This window comes from Ochotona curzoniae, unplaced genomic scaffold (assembly GCF_017591425.1).
Source record: "Ochotona curzoniae isolate NIBS_2020 unplaced genomic scaffold, NIBS_Ocur_1.0 contig_1, whole genome shotgun sequence".
Classification (NCBI taxonomy): Eukaryota; Metazoa; Chordata; class Mammalia; order Lagomorpha; family Ochotonidae; genus Ochotona; species Ochotona curzoniae.
The window spans coordinates 7020266-7043742 of NW_024464918.1; the positions used below are offsets into that span (position 1 = coordinate 7020266).

A 23477-nucleotide genomic window follows, 5' to 3' on the forward strand; every position below is an offset into this window, starting at 1 on the left:
AAGTTACTGCACAAACACTAAGCTGCTTTGCATAACGAATGGTGTTGCATGTGAGCATACAGATACATTAACACATACGCAGGGGGTAGACAGGAAATCAAAATGCACGTGGACTTCAACAAGCTGCGTGTTTGCAAGAAAACTATCACTCGTGTCTTATGTCTGGTGTTCTGCATCAGCTTTCACGTGAGGATAAAAACCCTTGACTTAGAAAATCGGCAAGCTCCTGATTTCTGGCACCTTTATAAGACTCTGCTCAGCTTAAGGCACAATTTTGTGCTGTCCCCACTTTCTCCATGTCTTTCTCTCTCAGTTCCATGAATTGAAGCTCTGCCCTTCTCTAAAGCCACTCTCCGTATCTTCCTGAGCCAGCTCTCCTGTCAAACTCAAGCATCCCAGGGGACGTTCCCTTGCTCCGCTTGGTAACCACTCAGGAGGGTGCCCACCACGACGTGGCAGTTGTGGCTCCAGTTAGGAGACAGAAAATCGCAAGGGGTTTCCTGAAAAACCCTTCTTAAAAGCACTTTGAGCATAATGGACTTGGCTTCATAGAATCTTTTTCTAAGCCTCAAGTTCTTTTAGAAAGGAAGGTTCTCAAAAGCATGTCCCCTTTCTTTGTAGGTAAGAAGCCTTAGCAGAGGAAGGTGGAAAACAGCAGCAAAATGACAGAGCTGGGTGCTCAGGGCAGTCAGGAACCCATTTAGTTTCATGTCTAATTACAATTGTGTGCAAGTTTCCACATCAGGGCAAAAGAAGGGGACATGGAAAAGAAAAGTTCATTTTCAGATAAGGACCCGCAATGGCAAGTGATAAATTGAACCAAAGCTAACTCCACCCATGACCATCTAGACGTCTCCCTTTAAACAATGTCATTAGGGAATTCTGATGAGGATAAATAGGAGGGCTGGCTTCTGTCATTTCATCTTGGTTCACATGTGCCCAACATTCCACATTTGCCGTGATTTGGCATGACCATGGGACAACGGGTACTCTCCCAAAAGCATCTGTTCTATTGGTTAAGGTATTTCATATGTGACTAGTTTTGCTTCCAATCCTATAGACACATCCCAGCCGAAAGCATCAGGGAGTTGCTGCATCTGCTATTTAATCCCTGGTCTCACCCCTTAATCAACCTACTGGAGCTGTAAGCCTACTCAATGTTTCTAAGTTGCCGCTGTAAGTCACTGGGCTCTTGGCTCCATCAGTCTAAGTGATGAAATAGGCATTTTTCATATTTGCTAAACAGGATTGTGGAGAAGGTGAAGTCCCGGTAGGGCTCCCAAGTGCTAACTGCGTCTTGTTGTCTCAGGTTAATCATGTACCTAATTTACCGATTATTGACTTGTTCTCGCAAAGGATTTCACTTGGCTTGACATATCAGTAGCAATCAGTGATGAACTGTCAAGCCGACTTGCTCACTGCCTTAACCACCCCAAATCCTGACTTGCAGCAACAGCCTCTGAGCTTTCCTTTGATGCCTTGCACTGTAGCCAGGTCAGATTATTATTTTTTTCCAGTCTGATCTGTTTTCTTTCTAGAGCCAGGGTTGAGCAAATCTGACAGTTTGTAGGATTTCAAATATTTGGCAAGATGCACTAGATTTCTGCTGTACACACACCATCCCCATAAGAATTGGAGCTGGTAGGTTACGAATGGCTTAGATTGATTTTTTTCTTTTCTTTTTCCTTTTTTTTTTCTTTTTGCTCTGTGTCTTAAAAATATGCAATGAAGCATGTGAAAACGTTGCATTAAATACACAAAGTATTATTTACCTTTCAAACTGACAAAGCTTAAAAATGATAATATCCAGTTTAGGCAAGGGCTCAAGTAAATAAAAATGGGCATTTACACAGCGCTGCTGATGGGTAGCAGTGTTACTGCTACAAACCTTCAGAACAGTCTGGCAATGAGAACCAGATCCTAAAGGTTTTATCTTCGGCAGAAGGATTAAGGATGCCACCGGGACATGCCTGCAAACCCTTCATGTGTAAATCGGGAGGGCCGTGTATTGATATGTCTGATGCTCCTTCTTAAGAAGGTCATCAGATTGTCCTTCCCGTGCCACTCAAGTCAGGATGGGACCTGTTTTGGTCAATATGAGAAAGGCGTTCGTGGTATGCATCTCTCCCACTGCAGAATGCTTTTGGAACAGTTGCCCTACCTTTTCCTTCCTTGACCGCAGGGAACCAGCCCTGTTTCTCATGAGAGTGGAAGCTCTGTATATCCGTGGCCCTGAGTGACACTGATGGTGTGTTTAGTTCTCAGTAACCAGAGAGAAACACGTGATGCAAGGCTCTGCCAGCTCAGCGCTGTGAATGTTTGAGGCTGGCTTTTTCTTTGCAGGAGTGGTATTATTTCTTGCCAGGTATTCAGCAATATCCCTAGTCTCAGCTACTCAAGGCAGCTTCCTTCCACCCGTGACAGCCAAAGTGTTTCTAGGGAACGGGGCGTGAAAGATGAGGCAAAATTGGCTGTGGTTGAGAAACCACTGAAATGGAGCAATAAGAAATAGCCTTCCTTCCTGCTAGGATACTCCCTGGGGTGCAGCAGGGACAGCTGAAGCAATGGAGCTCCTTGCACCCACGTGGGTGACAGGGATTGAGTGCCTAGAGTCTGGGCTTCAGTCCCATCCAAGTCCCAGCTGCTAAAGGCACTGGTGGGAGTGAAACAGCAGATGGGAGCTCTCTGTCGCTTTCTTTTCTTTCCTCTTTAATTCTCCCTCCCTTTTTCTTTCAAACAACAACAAAACAATACAACTTAAAAATTTGAAGAGTAGCCTTTGCTGTTTCTAGCTACTAAGATTCTGAGGTCTTTTTCATTCTTTTTAATTCTGTGGCTAGGCTCTGTCCTAGCAAAAGAAGACTGTTTCAAATTGGTTTTTTTTTTTTTTTTTTTGTCCATTGGTTTCCTCAATGAAAAAAATTTATTTTTCCTTGAGTTCAAAGAAAAAAAATGGGAAAGTAATTTGTACTAAAAATCTATATTTGCATAATTTTCTATCTATATAAAGTATTTGCGAGGGCCGCCAGTATCTCTAAATACAGGTTGAATATTTTTAATCGAAAATCTGTAATCCAAAATATGCTGAAACCTAAATTTCAGATTCTGGAAATCTGAAACACTTGTGGACCCAAGCATTTTGAATAAAACAGCCCTGTGATCTGTACACTAAAACACTTGTAGCAGTTTATCTCTTTTTTTTCAATTGTGCTTTAGTTTAAAAAGTCCTTCCGCATCCTACCTCTGTTGCTCTTGTTACAACGTTGTTAAGGGAGGGCCTAGGCATAAATGCAACTGAAGCTAAGAGAGGTAATGAAACACATTCAAGGTCACTCGGTTAATGTGAGGTAGGGTACGCATTCTGGAGTTCCCACTCTAATTCCAGCACTTTTTCTCCTTTTCATCTCCATAAAAGGCCAGTTTCAAAACGTCAGTTGGGACACACTCTGAATCTTGGGCAATTTAAGTAGGTAGGAAAGGATTTGCCTCTGTATTTAATATCCTTGGACAAGGATACTAAACCTTGTAGGCTCTTGGCCGGAGCATGATACTCAGTAAAATTTAAACAGAGTGATTGCATGCAACACAGCCAATAGAATTTCATATTCTTCCCCCTCCTCCCTTCTTTCTTTTTCTCTAGCTCAGATGAGTCACCTTGGCTAGGCTGACAATCCCCACAGAACTTAAGTTCCTTGATAGGATATGCCAATAGAAATGAGAAATTCTATAATGGGTTGAGACATGCGTTAGTCACCTATCTCTGCAAAGAGGTAAGTACTGGCTCCTTGAGGAAATGTAGCTCGTCAAGTGGACATGAATACATATAATGACAGGGAATAAACGTGAGGATGTGTAGGTAGCATTTCTCTTTTGGTTGCTTTTTCAACAGTGCTCCTATACTATACTTTCATGCGCATCTCTAGGTGTTTCTACCGTACCTTGCTCACCTGGCCCCCTCCTGTTCTCCAACACACAGTGAACTCCTGCATTGGCAGCTTGACTGAGAGCCGGGTACAGCCCATGTCTATTCATTTCCTTTCCCTTGAAATACGTGAAGGGGCTGTCCCTGGAGAGGAGCTATTCTGGGAAGATGATCACTAGAACAATCACCGGCTTGGCACAAGATGGACAGTGTGGGGTAGGCACAAAAGAAAAAGGACCATTGTCATTGAGCAAGTGAGTCCTGAATGTCAGAACAGCAGGGACAGCGGATGGAGTATGTTTCTGCTTGCTGTCTATTTTCACTCCATTAGAGAGAGTTGCTGACTTGACCCGCCATCATCACTGGCTTGCCCATGACTCCAGTTGCCCAGAGCATGAAAAGAGAGGGCTGAAAAGTACTCTGGAACAATGTGGCGAAGAAATACATTCTCCAGCAAAGCTCCCTGCATTGAACTGGCTGCGAGGAAAGTTATTCTCAGCTGTGCCTGGAGGCACATTCATACTCACCGAACAATGCCAACAAGCAGATTTCTCCACTGTAAATCCTTTGTTACACTACAGTGGAATCAGTGGGGCCTGAAGGTCAAGGAGACCACCAAATCATTTGTGCAACTTCCCAGAACAGCATCCTGCTGTTTGGCCAGAAGTTGGAGAAATGCCTTAGGGACTTCTTTCAGCTGAATTCCTCTTTCTCTGGCTGAGAATCTCTTGGAAGAGCAGATGTGATTTCTCAATCAGGAGTTCTGCATGGGCAGGGGCTGTGTTAACTCATCTCTTGATGATCAGCGCCTGGCCCAATAAATATTTTTCTGGATGAATGAATGGAGGACTCATTGATTACCACTTTACATATTGGTCCCTACAGCATGGGCTGTGCAGGCTAATAAAAATGTACATAGCCCTCCACGGTCAAAACAGAAATACTACTTGTAGTCCTGATATCGATCATATCAGGCTGTAAAGGGGGCGGGGGTTGCAAATAAGTTTTGTCTTGAGAGCCAACACTGGTCGATTGGTAGTGGCTGCCTTGAGAGTTCTGTCGGAGGTATTATGCACTGGGCTCAGTGAGGAAAAGTGCTGCCATCGATTAACAATGTCTGCCATGAGCTAAAGACAGGGACACAGTGGCCTGGCTGCCTTGTATTTACAACGGGTCCTGAAGCTTTATATTTCTTCAATTGAATTTTTGAGATGAATACCTTTCCCACGCATAGTTGGTTTTTACTGCATATAGGGGTACTTCCCCTCCACTGTTTTTCTCCCCCTCGCCATACACACGATGCTCTTGCTGGATTTGCAAACAACTGAAATTCTTGCCTTTCCTTAGGATATCAGCACAACCCTTATTGCAAAAAGATATTCACCCCAAGTGCTATAGCAAACAAAACATCCACTGGGACAAATTAAAGGAGGAATGAGAGAGAAAAAAATAATTAAAACCCTTAATATGATCCAATTTTGTGATTCGCAGTTCTGGGAACAAATTACTGTCATGACGCCAAAGGAATTCTGCACAGGGAAGACACCGAGAGACACATGCTCAACTCCGGCTTATACTACATCATTCTTGTCACATCAAAGGAATGGCTCTTGATGGTATTTTTAACAAACTAACCCGACAGCCAGAATGTCAAGTACCCAAGATTAACCCTCAGATCTAGGAAAGTTAGCTTAATCAAAGACTTTTAATTTTTGCCTAAGAAGCAGTTTATATGATAAAGTAGCATTATTTTATAATTCAGTAGGTCTGGTGTACTCACTGTAGTATGTACTCATCACAGCTATCTATTTTCAGTGCCATTTGATCAGCCTCCACCTCAAAGAAACCTGTTGGTGGCTCCTGACAATAACTATAATCTGCTTTTCTTTGGCTCTGGCTTTACCTATTCCGGATAGTTCATGTAAGCAGATTTACAGAGTACATGGCCCTTTGTACACCTTTGCATGGATGTGGCACATTTCACTAGCCACTGATTTCATTCTCCTTGTTTACAGACCTAGAAGGGAAACACACTGCAGAGCCCCACAGTAATTCCACATCTAATTATGGAATGATCTAATTCTTTTTTCAATGTGGTGGGGCCATTCTACATCCCCTCCGATGCCACAAAAGGGGTCTCATTTCTCCACATTCTTGCCAGCACCAGCTCAGGTCCATCTCTTTAATCACAGCCATCCTAATGGATAGGACATTGTACATACACACATTTTTAGCATTTTAATGTGTCAAGCGTGGTCATACCTGGGCATGAGACGGTGGCAGCCCCCTTCTTATGTAAACGCCAAAGAGAGCATCCTTCCCAAGGGAGATGTTGAACTTCAAGAACTGTGGCTGACTGATGTGAATCTGAGACCTCCAAAATACCCCTGGTGGGACCTCTTGTGTCACTCGACGACCAACTTCTGCTTCTCCACTGTCTATGCTGCTGTTCTTCAATGACCAGGGCACTGGAAAACAAGAAGATAGAAGTTCAGGACCTCAGAATACTGTAGCTAGGTCTGCAATTCTGCTTAATTATATGCCAGCATTTTTTGTTTCTCTACTGTTAAGAATAAGCTTAAAGTCTCTTTTTCAAGTCATACCTAAAACATTTAGGTTTTACATAACAAAAAATAAACTCATACTCCAGGGTGTCTGAAATCTTGGCACAATGCTTCTAAAAATCCCACGATTACCCTTTACTGATCAAATATAAAAACAGTTAGAGTCTGATAAGTATGTGGAAACTTTCCAACCACCTGGAATGTGACTGTGATGTGAAATTTCCCAACAGGGAAAGGGGAGGGTGATGTTAATTTGGGACCAAATTGAATTCGTACAGCCTTTCATTATCCTTTCCAGACACAAACAAGTCCAATATACACTGACATTTTAAACAAAAATCAGTTCAGAGTAAACACAAAAAAACTCAGCAGAAAATGAGGATTTAATCTGAGGTCGATCCAATATTGGGGTTGTTTCCCTCAGTGAGTTTGAAGGAAGGGTCTAAAAACTGTGGGGAAATGACAAAATTCTGTCAATGACATGAAGACATTACTGTTGCAATATTAGCAGCTGCTCACACGGCCACACTCAGCATTCTTCAGAGCTTAAAGAGGAGGGGTTCTATACCTACGGGTTTCTTAATAAAAACTGCACCAATTGGCACCTCCTATACTTACAAGGAGGGATTCCTTTGGAACCAACGGAACAAGGAAAAACTAGCAGTTTTGAGTAGTTGACCAAGAACGGGAAATTTTTCAACTTACAGAGCTTTGTTTTTCTGATTACTAATACAGCAAAAATAAATAAATAAGTAAAATTAAAAACCCCAAACTCACGAACCTGTTCATGAAAGATATTTGTAATTCCTACAAATGGATTCTAAACAATAACAGCCTCTGGTTATCCTTCTATTTGTTTAAGAAGCCCTACAGTAACTCAAGTGAAATGCAGAAAGAATATAAGTCATTGGTGTCCTGTGGATCTCTTTCCCTTCTTGGGGCCACTAATTATATTGGTAGCCTCTCCCCTTTTTTACATTGAATTTATTTTTGTTGGAAAGGCAGATTTACAGAGAGAAGACATTGAGAGAAAGATCTTCCATTCAGTGGTTCACTCCCCAAGTAGCTGCAATGGCCGGAGTTAAGCTGATCTAAAGCCAGGAGCCCAGGAGCTTCTTCTGGGTCTCCCATGCAGTTGCAAGGTCTCAGGACCTTGGGTCATCTTCTACTCTTTCCCAGGCTATAAGCAGGGAGCTACACTGGACACAAACTGGCATCCATATGGGATCCTGGTGGTTGTAAGGTGAGGATTTAGCCATTAGGCTATTGTGCTGGGCTCATTGGTAGCCTTTGGATTCAAAACAAAGTCCTCTCCACATTCTATAATGGACAGACTGTAGAAGATACTTTTCCAGATCTGGTCCCATGTTGCAAAGGATTTGAGTGATTAGGGCACTATGAAACAGCTGAAGACAGGCATGGAATCTGAGTGAAGCTGTCCACCTCCAATGTTACACAGCTAGTACCTCAAGACAAAATTCCTATGCGGCCCTGACCGCTGCTTACCTGTCAGTGAAACGGAGAAGGGGAAGTTCGGCATGGCTGAGCATCATTCAGGTCTACTTGGTAAAAGGGCAGCTACACTGACTTGGGGGTATCAACTAATTTTCCTTCCTTTTTTTCCTGTAACATGTGAGTGGATGATTCATTTTTGTTCAGCTCAACAGAGCATCAGATACAAAGTCAACAAGGGCTAAAAATACAGCAAGGCAGTCACCAACTTGAGTCTAAAGGAGAACTTCTGTCTAGGATAATAAAACGAGGGAACGGGATCTTGTGCAAGTCTCCATCACATAACCTCTTGAAGGAGCAAACAAACAACTCGAAGTCCCTAGTGGGTTCAGATCTTTGGATACGACCTCACTGATTTGTCAGACATCTCGAACTCTTGCAGGTCAGCTGGCATTTCCAGTAGACACGGAGGACAGACTAGTGTTTAGGAGCACACACCGTCGCCTGAAATGTCCTTGGTTAAATCTTAACTTTGATATTTGCAAAGTGGATCAACTCCCTTTGCCTCAATTTTCTTATCTGTGGGAATGCATTTATTGTCTATTCCAGAGGGTTGCTATAAGGATCCATGGGTTCATGTCTGTGAAGCTCTTAGGGTAATTTCTTATGTAGAACGAGGATTCTCATTTCCTAGAAGGCCTTAGCTTAAAAAGAGGGTGTTGTCCAAGGGCAAACACCTGTCATATACTTGAATGAGATGCTCTGGTGTTGGTCACTGTTGTGGCAGAGTGCGTTAAGCTGCACATGGTGATGCCAACATCTGATGTCAGAACGTTGGTTCAAATGCTGGCTGCTCTGTCTCAAATCCAGCTCCTCGCTAATATATCTAGGAAAGCAGTGAAAGATGACTTAAGAATTTAAGCCATTGCTATCAATGTGGAAAACCCAGATGGAATCCTTGGCTCATAGCTTTGGCCTAGCCCAACCCCAGGTCCAACCACTGCACTGCAACCCTTTGGGAAATTTATCAACACACTGGAATTCTGTGTGTTTGTGTGTGTGTCTTTGTCTATATTACTCTTTCAAACAAAATCTTTCTTAAAAAACAAACTCTGGTTGTTATACAATGGATATCAAGTTTTTCTCTGAAGTGTTGCTCTGGTTGGGGGGACGTCTTTCTGCAGGCAGGGCTTCCCGAGGAAGGGACACTAACCCAAAGGGCCGAGATGGCAAGGACAGTTTGGGTATCTTTGGTAGAGACCAAGAGCAACCTCAGCAAACCTAGTATGGGGACAAGGTGCAGAAATGCATCAAAGATACTTTTAGAAGGACTTTAAAGACATCATAAGTGTTTAGTAATACTGGCTTCCCTTCATGCCTGTTGGGTATTCAGGAGTTGCTGGGGTAATGACAGGATATGAAAAAGACAGAAAATCAGCACCCATGAGCCCTGTGAAAACTAAAACAGGTTTGTGGCATAGTATGCTAATCCTCTGCCTGTGGCACTGGCATTCCATATGGGCACTGGTTTCACTTCTGATCTAGCTCCCTGCTAACCTCCTGAGAAGGCACTGAAGGATGGCTGAAGGCCTTGGGCCCCTGCACCTACATCAGAGGACCAGAAGAAGTTCCTGGCTCCCAGCTTTGGACTGGCCCAGCTATGGCCTTGGTGACCATTTGGGGAGTAAATCAGCAGATGGAAGATCTCTCTCTCCCACTCTCTGTATATATATATACAAAGGAATGTCACTGCAAATATGAATGCTGTTATGCATAGAAAGCAGCCTTCAAGAGGCTGCCCTGGAGGGATTCAGGAAGGAGCCTGTAGGTCTGGGTCTTCCAGCTGGAAGATCCCGAGTTTTTTACTGACTTGGTAAATGAGCTGCACTTGCTAGTCAGGGTGGGTGCTTGGGGTAACACCTCAATGCAGGATTTCAGATGCTGCTCTTCTTTTGTACCTTATCCATCAAGCGAGGCAGGAAACCCAGCAAGGAGGCACAGGTTTTAGAGTCAGGCAGGACTTGATTCAAATCCTGGCAGCTTTGCTAGGCACCATGACTTGTTTTGCCAAGCTTCTGGAAGCTATTACACTGCACTGTGATCCCAGAGGCCTGGCATAGGAGCAGACTGTGTCCATGTGTTTTATGACTGGTGATTTATAACACATGCCTACTAAGTTGGATTAAAGTCTACCTGCATACCTGGTGGGTAATTTTAACCAAACTCCTGTGATTATGGGATGAATTGAGTCTTAAAAGGCTTGAGGGGTGGGCATTTGGCCTAGTGGTTAAGACGTTGGTTAAGACTCACACATCCCACATTGAGGTAACTAGGTACAGTAGTCAGTCTGGCTGCTAACTTCAGCTTCCTATCAACCCTGGGAGGCACTGGGGAAAGCCCATTTAGATCCTGGCTATTCCTCGTCTGATCTAATATGCAAATATGGAATGGCAGCATGGCAAGCAGTGGCCTGATCTACTGTATCATAATGCTAACTCCCAAACTCCATTCTTTAATATAAGATATCCATATTGTTAACTAGTGTCTGCTTTCAAAATAAAATCTCAAGTTATTTAATGTAATCACACTTTTGCAAAGATCGGGTTCTCTCTCTCTCTCTCTCTCTCTCTAGATAGATAGATAGATTGATAGATCTATAGATCTACCTATCTATCTATAAAGATACCATGATCTATATCCTCATGGGCATGCATGTGCAAATATGCACACACATGCACACACATTTTTTTCAGAAACATTAAGAATAAAATACAGACAGAATTTTCCTCAACCTGTGACCACCTATGGGCTTTTCTTCAAAGCAAAGACACTCATTTTTCTGAACCACAGTAGAGGTTTCAAAATCACAAATTTCACACTTGATATGACATGATATTTAGTCTATTGATCTCACTGAAATCTGCCGATTGCTATATTAATATCGCTAGCAAAGATTTTTCTCTATAAACTTTGAAAAATAGCTTAAAAACAAGTTACAACATTTGAATTTTAAAAGCAATGAAAAACTGAAGAGTTTTGCGCAGCTACTTGCTCCAAAGAGATGAAAAGCAAATGTTGTAAGTTACCGTTGGCAGTGCAGGGGAACCATTTCTGTGACTGTCCGTCCCTGAGGGTCAAGTCTGCCGGCACCCAGGAGTGTGGGTTTGTTCTGTTCTGTGAGGTCAAAGACAGTAGCACTGAAGCCAGTCTGAGTCCCATGAATGAGGACTTCCATGTAAGCTTTCCTCAGCCATGTCAGGGGTTCCAAGACTGTTGATAAAGTTAGTCCCTAACAGGACCCCACACAGATAGGTAACAAAGAAACAGGTAATTACGATTTCTATATTGACCTATCAGGTGAACATTCTCACAGGAAGAAGTTCAGAGCTCTCAAGGAGGCGGGTGACTCAGTGGAACTGCTAAGTCCTGGGAGTGAATCCTAGCTTGGGTAACTCCCAGCTGTGTGTCTCGGGCCTGTTGACTACCCCTCTCTACATATGTCACTTGCATAATGAGGTACGTTTGAGGATTAAATCAGGTAACATGTGGAGGACCTGCCTTGTAAGGTGCGTCTACGTCTTTCCATCCTGTCTGTGGTAGCGCTATCTAGAATCAGCAGCAATGACTTCCCTGGGATTTGAACAGTATATCTGTGGTATCATTGAAAATAAAGCTTGTCTAGTACAGGCATAATTAAGGAAAGAAGGTCTTAATCAACAGTCATTTTTCAAAGCTTTAAAAATCAATATGCTATGAGTGGTCAGTACACCTGTAGACTGGAAAGGACCACTCACGGGTCACAAGTAATAAGATGTGACAACTAAAGAGAACAATGCCACAAGGCCATTCCATCCACACAACTGAAGCTGATGTGTGTTCCTGCTGCATGTCTGGTGGACAGCCGCCCTGTGAAGGTTGCTTAAGTAGAGTGTGTCAAGATATGACATTTAACAGTGAGTAAAGGATGTCCCAAGTGAGTTGGTTGGGCCATTCACTCTCATTTCACTGCAATAAGTATTTATACAGCATCTACAATAGCACTCAGAGTTGTGTATGTTACAATCCCAGCATCCCTTGTCTAGGCAGTCGTCAGCCCAGGGTTCTGTAGATTTGGTTTGGGACTGATTCAGGAGGATGAGGAAAAGGGGCATTAGGCAGTATTCTGTAATTACCTTGTGAGTGACTGGCCTGCATGCATGAGTTCTGGACATCAACTACTTATGGTGACATGACATGCAAGGACCAAGTCCAGGCGGCGGCCACAGACCTGGGACTCTCATCCAAACTTTTCAGTGTGCCCACCATGAAGAATGGAGATGATGCTACAAGAAACAGATGTTTCAGATAGGACAGCTCTGTCTAGTTCATCTCCAGCTTAAAGATGAGATTTCTGGGGCTTCTGAGGCTGGACTCTAATGATCAATTTCACAGGATGGCCCAGCTCGATCACTGCACGGAAGATTGCTCATGTAAATGTGAAACGATTGCCTCTTTCTGAAACATGTACCTAAAATTCCAACCAGTTAAATAAGACTGATGTTCAGCGAAACGACAGCCTTCCATAGCCACATTAGGAGCTAATCATTTCAGAAAATGTTGCCATAATTCATTTACGGAAATAGCGAAACTATTCCCCAAACAAGTGATAAAGGGAATGGACTCAGAGCCATCCCAGGGAAATGAAGCTTCATATTAATACGTCCTCACTTAAACAGGACTGCAGAAGCACCTCAGCATCAATCTGCCTTGCAGACGATTCTGCCTCACATATTTTTATCTATTGCAAATAAAGCCGAATTTGGAATATTGCTTCAGTCATTACACTTCGTTTCCCCCTATCAGGGAAGCAGGGCAATCACCCTTAGGGTTTCATTTAACCAACAGGTAAGTGAAAAGATTTTCCTAAGAAACTTGGCTTCACTGCTCAAGAAAATAGCTGGCCTGAGACATTAGCAGAGCATCAGGCCTCACCTGCCGTAGCTTGGCTATTCTGCAGGAATAGCTTTCCATCCTGATCCTCGCTGTTTTTGAGATGAGAGTCACACACAACCCTCACATTTTTAAGAAATCCCTAGTTCTTGGGATTCTATATTGCCTTTATAGCTCTTGAAATCTGTTTGTTGTCTTAGATAAAAATGGTCAATTCTTTGCCACTGGGAGTGTGAATAAATATTCAGACCTCTCACCTTCAGGTGGAGTTGTATATTAATAAGTCATTCGGTTTATGAGTACTCTTCTTAGTATCTACATTTTAGTGAGTGCTTATCACGTTTTACAAAATCTTATGGTTTCCCCCAGTTTTCAGATAAGACAACCTAGCTTCATGGAAGTTAAGGGAATGGGTGCTCACACATCTCTCCAGCAGTCAGACTGGGAGTCTTATCTGACTGCCCATGGAACCCATGAGTCTAAACACTATGATGTCTGCATTTCAGATCCTGTGCAGCATAGAAGGGATACACACAACAGGGCAGGCAGACAGCAAACAGGAGACACCTGGGTGTTCGAGTCAATTCTGCAAGGGAAATGAGGCCAAAGAGAATAATAGAATACAGTGTAGAGAGGAACAAAGTCTCATTACTGAAGCCCATGTCAAGCCACAATGATACTGTGTACAATAGTAATCACACAACGTAGTGCTGTGCTGTGGGCAGCAGGCAGAAGTCGACACCATACCATTATGGTTGATGTAGAGAAGTGGTACCCATGTGTCACAGCAGATGGAAAACATGGCCTCCAAAACAAGAGGACGTCTGCGCACAGGCTGCTGGTGCTCACCAGTGGATGTGTAGTTGTGTGATGTTTGACTCTGGTACAATGACATGACCCCCTAGTCCTTGTGGGAACTTCACTGACACTGGAAAAGCCCCCATGTAGAGAAGTGATCTTTTGGAAACTCTAGGCTGTGTTCATGGAGAGGCTGACTGACGGGAACCAGAGGAGAATTACCAACCTCCCTGCTAATCTGGCTCCTCGTACCATGCATTAAGCCAACCAGTCGGAATCATTATGAAGTTTTTGCTGAAAGGGCAAGTGCAGAAAAACATGTTTCTAAACAGAATAACAGTCTTTGCCATTTTTCCCAACTTGCATACCATCTGGAAATTCTGATTTTTTTTTTTCCAAAGGGTAGGAAAGAAATGTGCTTCAGGCACAAATAAATGTTTACAACTGAGTTATAAACCGAGAATGGTAGGACTTAAAACAATAAGGCTGGTAGCGATCGCATTCAAGATGCAATAGCACAAATAATGTTGTGAGAGCAGGGCAACTTGTTCTATCTGTGGGCCCTTTGGCCTGGGAAGCCTGCTTCCCAGTGGCCCCGTCCAGTCGATGTGCAGGGAGCAAATTTCAATCTTGGCTTGCTGTGATTCTCAGAAGCTAATGGCAAGCAGTGGGCATATTACTGTGTATCCTGACACGTGGGTGACTTCTTTGCCTTTGGAAAACACGGCACTCCAGAGGAAGAGGCAGCCCATGGAGACTTTGTCAGTGGAAAGAGCTGGAGGGATGGCGTGAATGACAGCAATCAGGGGTGACTCAGAAGCGTCATGTTTCACAAGTTTTATCTCATTTATGCTGTGAGTACCATTTTACAGATGGGGAACTGGAGGCAGAATGAGGACCCTAGGGCTGCTAAGTGAAGGAGTTTAAGTTTGTGTCCAGCCAAATCAGCTCCAGAAGGCTGGGTGACAGGAATCTTCCTAGGTAAGGACATCTGATATCTGGGGCTTGATTTAGAAGGAAAAAACTAACATTTTGGCTGCCCAAGCTCCTTCCTCCGCTTTCCTGCAATCTGTTTAACTATTTACAGGAAAAAGGTCAGGAAAAGGAAAAATAGATTTGGAAAATGATAGGGAATGGTCACCAATCTTCCCTTTTGGTGAAGGGTAAATAGTTTAGGCTCTGTGAACCCTTTGGTCTCTCTGGCATCTCATCAGTTCTGCCTCTGGCTTGCAAAAGGAGGCAAAGACAGTAGGCGAATGGGGTTGGCTGTGCTCCAGGAAAACTTTACAGTAACAGGTGACTGGACAGATTTGGCGTCCCAGGTGTCGTCTGTTGACCTCTCTGTCAGAGGACACCTTGAATTTGAAACGATAGGTTTTGAGCATGATCCATGAGATTTGTCTTGTGAGTTTATTCTTTCTTAAAATCAGCACACAAATGGGGTATGTATGCTGTGGCCTTTACACACACTGCTCTCCCCCTTCTCCAGCCTCCACCTCTGGGCTTAACCAATCAACCTGGATTCCCTGACGTTCTCTGACCAGGTCAGAATACTGTATTGAATCTTCGTGTTCAAGGCTTATCTAATCCCAGATCTATAGAAAAAGTACTCCGTGCCCTCGTAATGAAGATGTGTGAGTTCATTCCTTTTAATACAGAAATACACGCTAGACGGTGAGTGATTCTGGCAGGCTGTGGATGCCCTCCTCTAGATGGGAAACCTAACCAACATCCACGTACACTGAGGTTTAATTGGAAGAGAGGGGAGGGAAAATAAACCGGGAACAACAACAAATGGGAAAGGGAAGGAGGACAAAACCCAAAGAACATACTCTCCCAACTAATTAATCAAGAGCTTTGTTTCCACTAACATATCACAGAGTGTAGGCTGCCCTGTCTATTAGATTCGTTTCCAAACCTGAAGAGAGTAAACACTCTTAAAGACCAGTAATGAAATCTCTATTGACGTGCCATCTTACATGGGACTCACATGCCCGTGTTTTGCTTACATTTTAATTTGCTCCTGCTGGATACTCACCCAGTAATTGCTTAATAAGATTAACCTCCCTGGCAATGTGTGGTGTATCTTGATTAAAACATTATCAGGATGAAGGATTATTGTATACCACACACACACACACAAAAATGGAGGGGGTGTTATTTAATTAACTTATTGCCAATACATCTTGATTGTCTCTTTGAAACACTGGAAAAGTAGTCGATTGGGATTGATTCACTTTATCTAAATGTATAGAATTGAACAATGGTGGGGGGGAGGTCGGACATTGGACAAGGAAATTGAAACTTAAGGTCACTTTCCCTAAATGAGTTAGGAGTGCACGAGAAAACTAAAATTCTTTTTGTCAATTTATAAGGTAAACTTTAAAACAACTTGAGAGGAGCTACACCTCGAGTCATCAGAAGTATACGGTTTTGATGCTCATACAGGCAGTGTGCTGAGTTTTAGTTCATGTTCAAGCGATTTCATCTACTGTTAAGAAAAAAAAAAGTGTCACATCAAAAAGACACAAGGGACATTGGTTTGGCCAACATTTCACCTGTCTCATTTGGAAAATATCCAAGCTGGTGATATCATATGACTTACACCGTGTTTTTCAGTCCTTGCTGCACATAGGGAAGAATTTAGAGATTACTAAACTAACTGTGGAAAGCATTTCTTCCCTTAACACTCTTTCTCTGCCAGGAGTTTTCCGCTGCTCTCTGGCCTAGCTGGTGTGGGCTGTGGAGGAATGTGGGGCCTGGAGTGGAGTTTAATAACTCTTGGAGTGAGTGGCCGATTTTAATCTATGGAGGGCAGTACAGACCAGTGATTGCCAGTTGTGAAGGACACAATTGAAGCTAAACTTTTGAACATAACTCTAGGATGTACACACAGACTTGGATAGAATACATTCTATGTCACCAATGACAGAATGCACTCATTCACTTGTAAGTGCATATTCTGCATTCTTTAGGAAGAATGGTGGTGCTGACTTAGAGAACCAAGGACATTAATAGGTAAAACATACTGGAGTCACTGTAAAGCATCGCTGACACATTAAGGCCTATTGCAGCAGGCTGTCTTGTGTATTGCGGGTGGTAGAACAGCAACCTAGCGTTCCACACCACTGGGTGCCAGTTGCCATCTTGACAACCAAATAATGTCAGAAGACCCTGCCCAAAGTTGCCTGGGAAGCAAAATTTTCCAGGATAATAGCTATGGCCACACAAGAAACGGAAAGACAGTCCGATGTCAAGTTCTACAAGTAGATAGATTTCATGTCAGAGGACAATAAGTTTGGCTCTGGATTTTTTTGATCAGTTAAAGCTTCTGGCCAGTTAAGGCAAAATATACTTCTCATTTTTAGGTCTACTTGATAATGGAAAGCATATCATTTCATCTTCAGATGAAACTTTTTCATGCTTACTTAAAGGTAATTTAGTGTTATGATTATGATAGATGAGTAGAGCGATTCTTAAAGACTAGATAAAAAGACAGCGAAGTCATACTTGAAACACTAGGACAGCCCTGGGAGAATGATCTGAGCGCATTAGTGCCTCTGGATGGCTAATATCCACTGAGAGGGCCAAGGAATTCTAGAATCTTCTTTCTGGAAAATGATGGAAGGAAAGCACCCATAATCTGCCCAGAGATGTACAAGGCACAGATCTGAATTCAATTTTGTACCTGGGCACATGCTTGCTTTGGGTGCTACTTCTGGAACATTCTGTATCTTAGTTTTCAGATTTTTTTTTCCCCTTCACAGTAATTGAAGTGACACAATGCTAAGTCCAGGGCACATATGCTGCCTCCTTGTCCTTCTTTGAAATGTTCCTGTTAGGCATTTTAAGAAAGATGGGGAGGAAGCTGGCTGTATGTGCAGAGGCAGAAAAGCATATTCTCCTATAGTCTCTCACCCGTGATTTCCATCCAGAACAAGGCACACCCCTCTAGGTGAGCCCAGTATTGGCTGCCCAGCCCTGCCATTGGCTGCTTTTAATTGCTCTAAGGCCCCATTCCCCCAAGGCTCCCTGTTTTCTCTCCTCTCTCTTAACACCTTGTTAGCACCTATTTCCCTCCCCTCCTGCAAGAATATGCCTGATTGCTTCCCTAAACATTTCTAAGGTCTCCTTCTGAGAAGAGAAGCTTTGTTGCCAAGTTGTCAAAACTTTGTTCTTTTCTCCCCCCAAAGCAGTACAGCTCCCTGCCTGTCTCAGGCCAAGCCAGGCATGCTTCCTCCTCAGGGAGGTCCTCTCAGGAGAGAGGCGGACCCAGTCTAGTGGTGTGTGCTGCCTGCTGCACGCTGCCTTCTGATGAGGCAGGACTTTCTCCAGCTGCTGCTGCTGCTGCTGCTGCTGCTGCGGCTGCTGCTTCTGCCCCGGCTTTGGGATGCATTCAAGCAGCTCTAGCCGGTGCCAGTCACTGCAGATAGCACAGGTAGGCACGCTGTTCGGAGCAGGCAGTCTGCCAGCTCTGAGTGACTCCAGTCAAACACAGCTAACAGACAGGAACAGCAAACAGCTTTTAACAGGGCACCTATGAAAGGCCATGATTTTTTTTTAAGCCCCCGTACTTTCCCTTTCTGCAGACTTTCCAAGATTTGGATTAGAAAACCTGTACCAGCTGCTGAGAGCTTTGAATTTTCCCCGTGACCTCAGGAGGGCAAGCAGCAGCTGTAACCTCACCTTTGCCTCCAGATGGCATTGTTGCCACATCATCGTTTCCTGGTAAGCCGGTCCTTATCCCATTGTTAAAGGTGTGTCCATCTGCCGGCTGCAGTTGCCAATTGAGTCCGAGCAGATGCATTGCTGCAGGAGAGACAAAGTAATGAAAATATGAATAGATAATTCAGCAATGCAAATGTCAAGGGGGAGGGCCAGGTGCCTTTTTCCAAGCGATTGCCTTTTAAGGAAGCTGCCGTTCAAAAATGGCTTGCCCTAGGCCGCAGGGATTAGCTAAATACAGAAAGTGAGCAGATCTGAGGGGCTGGGGCTCCTTTCCCTCCCGGTGCTGCTGCTCCCAGCTTCAGGGGCGAGGAGCCCACATGGTGGGCAGAGGGGGTGGGAGGCCACAGCCCAAGTGTTCCAAATGGTAAAATGCCCCTATGGGTTCCCATTTTCTGGGACTGCAGGAGCCATCACACCCTTGTTTCACCAAATTCTGGCTGGCAGCTGCTTTCAGACTGCTAGTCCTGGTGCTTTGACAAAGATGGTTTGTCCCAAACCATTCTAAAAGTAGATTTCCAATCGAATCGACTTGAATGTTACCATGCGATCTCCCTCCACCTGCTTGCAGAAATGCCAGTGAGGTTGGTCTAGCTGCAACGGCATGCACCCATTTTAAAGATGACTTCCCTGACTATTTCGAACTTCAACAGTATTTCTCTCCTTTCTGCTTCTTTGTATAGTAGGTGGACAAACGTGCTGGATGGAATGCAGTACCTTCCTGAAACATTACTATTCTTTCACTCCCGCCCTCCTTTGGTAAGGAGCCAAAAACAGCTGCAGAAGTCTTTACTTGTATGTGCAGGTCAAGCCTCGAAACCAACATCTGGCTTTCTTGGCACTCTCCCTTGTTCCAACTGTGCACAATTTATTTAGTGAACTCAAGAAACCCTTATCCTGACATTCTTGGTTTTAGGAAGTGGAATGAATGGCAAACCCCAAACACCCATCTTCTCTCACAGTCCTTCTCTAAGAGACACTTCATTTGCACATAAATAAGGCGCTCTTTCCTCTGCCTATCTTTTATCTGTCTGGCATTTCAACTGGACACTGGCTGACACTAGATTCCCGCACTGTGGGAGAGAAAGGACTGTTGACAAGGGAAGGTTCCAAGTCTGATGTGGGCATGGGAGAAACAATTAACCACAGGAAACACAATTAACAATGCGTAGGAAATTGTTCACACAGCAATTAATCCTGTGGACCTACCACCACTTGAAGTCAAGCTGCCTTCTATTAAGGTCACAGCGCTATCTTCACAACAATGCAGCTCAGATTGAAGGCTGCAGGGTGAGGCAGGCAAACCTCCTTGGTGCCTGCACGCGCTTTCGGCGGGGGGGTGTGTGTGTGTGTGCACCTGCACACATGCTTTTACATTCTTCCCAGCGGAGGCCCATGTTTTCGTCTGTAGAGTGGTGTGCGACATGAGAATCACTGTTACAACTTTTCAGGATGACAAATACTAATAAGCCTAAGTAACATTCACCGTGCACTTGCTGTCAGACTAGCACCTAATTTTCTCCTGCAGTTTATCCGTTGTATGTAGGTCACTTACTTGAAGAGACTAAATTCTATTGCCTCAAATAATGACATATTTTCCCTGTACAGAGGTCAGGAAATGAGAACTAATCATGGAGGTTTCAAGATAACGATAGTTTTTGATTTGTAATTACCAGGTGAAGGGAGCCAAGGAATTAGCTATTTTAAAATGATTTCTTTTTAAACGATACTATTGGGTTACCCAGGCTTGCCATGAGCCAGCTGCCGCTGCACTTGGAGATGTGATTCCTTTGAGGACAATCTCTTTTTAAGATAGACACCGACAGGTACTGCAGGAGCAGCTGGGGCCTAGGCCCAACAAAGCTTTGATTTTACTCATCCACAGAAGGAAGAGGTGGGTCTGATCAGGCTAAGGTGACAATGTTCCCAATTCCCCACCCACAACTCTTGTCAGCCTGCTATCCTCAAGCCTGTCGTTGCAAGGGGCAGAGCAGATTGAAACCGTCAGCTTGGGGAGCGAAGCAAAGGGGCAGTGCCTTCGCCCTACTGGACGTAAAGAGGACATCTCCGAAGCTTGTCTGTTTCCTAGGGTGCTCTCCTTCCTGCCCCTTCTGTGGAGCTTTGGGTTCCATAGTCTTATTTTTAAAATAGGCATTCTGAAAGCAAGTAAAGCAAACACAGGATGGTCAGGGTCCATAAGTGACTGCTTGGGTGAGGGCCAGAAGGGAGAAAAAAAAACCCACCAAAATAAGCCAAACACACCAAGAAAGTGAGATGGATTTGTGAAAGGGGAGAGGCAGGTCTGCCGAGCTTAAGGACTACATGCCCAGCAAAGGCAAAGCAACCAAATTGAAACTCAAGTTTGGGCATATTTTCCTGCTGCTGAGCTGAATGCTAAGTAAATAAGTGAGAATTAAGTCAGGGGTATAGCCACACTCTCCTATTTTGGGACATCTGAAATCAGCTTTTGTCGGTACTTCTTGTTTTCCTGGCAGGAGCAGCCATTTCCCCTCCCATCGGTGAGTATGGAAATGAGGCGATCTTTTGGGCCAGTGGGAATGGACCAAGTGCCTTCAGCATAAAGACTTGCGACTTACATGAGTTTCCTAACTAATGACAATATGCATTCCTACTCTGCTACCAACTTGCTCTATGGCTCAGGTTGAGAAATCGGTGTTTCAACCACTGCCTTTACCTTTGTGACGTTTTCCTAAGTAGGTAGACAAATGACTCACAGCCATCTACCATCCATGGGAGGTCTGGTAGAGTGTCTTCAGTGTAGAAGGTTGTCCATCAAGGCTAATTAGAATGCTTATCACACTGATGACAGAAGGGGGCAAACTGGGGGTGTTGGAAGGTAGGATATGATATAGGATATCTAGATCATTTATTTATATTTATTGGAAAGGCAGATACACGAAGAGAAGGAGCAGGGAGCTGGAAGGGAAGTGGAACCGCTGGGACGTGAACCAGTATCCACATTGGATCCCAGTACATGCAAGGCGAGAATTTAGTCACTAAGGCTACTGTGCCAGGCCCCATTATATGTTTTTAAATATAAAAATATCCATTCCTCCATGGGATTAGACAGTGATAACAGTGATACAAAGAGAAGACTACTTTGTCTATATCAGTATATTGATACCTGCTAACCACTGTGTTTCTCCTGTGGCCATGTACTAAAAGATATACTTCAGATATTACCTGAATGCTCTTGGGCAAGTACTTTCATTATTGGCCATTTTACAGATGAAGAAAGTAGTGAGTGAGAAAAATCTGGTCAAAGGGGGATATTGAAATGAGAAGGGAATTACAGTGAGAAGCAGCTGTCTGCTTCATACTGCACAGTGATCTGGTTAACATTCATGTGGGCAGTGGAATCTCAGCAAAACTCATCTCAAAACTCATGATCATCCCACTGGAATTGATGGATGCATGATCTGTCACCATAATGAGTACTCCTTTCCCAGAGGGAGTTATATTTCTTCACCCTGTTGAAATCAGACATGGCCACATGACCTGGCAACACACACTTCATCACACAGTCGTCCTGGGTCTTGACAGAAAATGACACAGGTTACAGCCATGGCTGGCCAGTGACAGGACAGAGAATGAGTGAAGACACACCTTGCTACCGTAGTGACCCTCTGCTTTGTTACAACGGCATGTCTGAGACAACCTTGACTGACACATCATTCACTTAGAAGTAAAGTAGGAGTTGTTCTTTTTGTAAAACATAGCTCCATGCATTGCTTTCGATTGCATTGGGTCAGGATCCTTTTAGAAACCTGGCCAGGAAGAACCAACACCTAAGTTAGGCCATTATATTTGTCTCCAGAAAAAAAACAAAAATTCTGTTTCTGCCCCTTTTAATACCTTCCATTCTGATCAGCTCTCAAAGCCTGACTTACAAAGCCTCAAAGTGCCAGTTATTACTTCATCATTTCAAGATTTCCTGGAAATGCTGGACTCAGTAAGAGTTTGTGGATGTTCCTACTCCCTTGAATGCTCTACCGGCTCATCCCGGAAGGTCTGATTCACACCATGGTAGGGTCAGAAGTGAAATGAGTTTGGGTGGCCCTCTCTCTAATGTTACTCCCTCCCAACGATGGCCAAAATGTACAATTCATCATGATTTGACAGGCTCTGCTCCCAGCAGACCCTTGGATGGAAAAACGGGGCTCTATGGGTCAGCAAGGATAGGGCAGGGAAGGGCTCCAAGTGCAAGCTCGTGGAATCCAGGCAGTGGTTGGGAAATCAGCCACTAAAAACACAATAGGCGGCCAGACAAAGTATTCCTATGGCTAATTGGAGAGAACTTTGATGAGTGCTGAAAAGGAACCAAGACAGGATGGAGAGACCACACACAGCTTGCAGTGAGAATAGCAACTAGACCCACCTGGAGCTGGGGTGGCATTTTTCTTCCTGAAGTTGCTATGTTTTTGTGCCAGGTGGGCTCTAGTAGAAATGCTCAAAGGGAACCAGGGCAAGAGAAAGGGAGCAGAGTTGGTTGTAGAACTAAGAATTCGCTAGCAACCACAAGGGCAGGGAGATTAGAGGCCCCAGAAAAGTGGCAGCTTGAAATTGGGCAGGGAGGGTGGTGGGTGTATGAAATAGTAATTAGGGTTTGTGTGGGCCCTGCTGGGTGCCACTTAGAACCTTCCCTGTTCAGAGGATCAGGCTGACAAGAGAGCCGATCAATATGTCAGCAATCCTTCCCAGAGAGCTGCTCAGCCCCTGCTTGTCAAGAAGGGCAAACATGGAAGCCACAGATGCTCTGTGTTTGCTGAGCAGGCCCCAGGAGCAGGGGGTATCTTGAAAGATCAGGCTTGTCAATACATAACCCGAGGAGGAGATTGGGCTTTTCCCTTTGAAAATGGAAGACTTCAGCCCAAGCATGGTGGAGAGAGTGAGAGAAGGGAGCCAAGCCTGCCAGGTCTTGTGGCTCAGCAGGCAGCCAGTTTCACAAGAGCCTGGGAGAGGCTGGACTTGCACGCTGGCTCAGAGACCAGCAAGGACGATCTGAAGGGTCAAGGCTGGGGCTCCCAACCTCTGCACCAGCTAGCCAAATCAACAAGACCAAGACT

General features: G+C 44.2%; 1 protein-coding gene across 5 annotated transcripts in view; it reads right to left on the minus strand.

Moving 5' to 3' along the window:
- The window catches only part of TENM2 (teneurin transmembrane protein 2), an 884000-nt gene that overhangs the window by 162564 nt on the left and 697959 nt on the right, over window positions 1–23477 (minus strand). For 4 of the 5 annotated variants that reach the window (XM_040984174.1, XM_040984151.1, XM_040984065.1 and 1 more), the window contains 2 exons: window positions 18352–18474; window positions 6185–6390 (listed from right to left, as the gene is read on the minus strand). In XM_040984174.1, coding sequence (XP_040840108.1) covers window positions 6185–6390; window positions 18352–18474 — 329 coding nt within the window. The remainder of the gene's footprint in view (window positions 1–6184; window positions 6391–18351; window positions 18475–23477) is intronic. The other variant, XM_040984305.1, reaches the window with a different exon arrangement.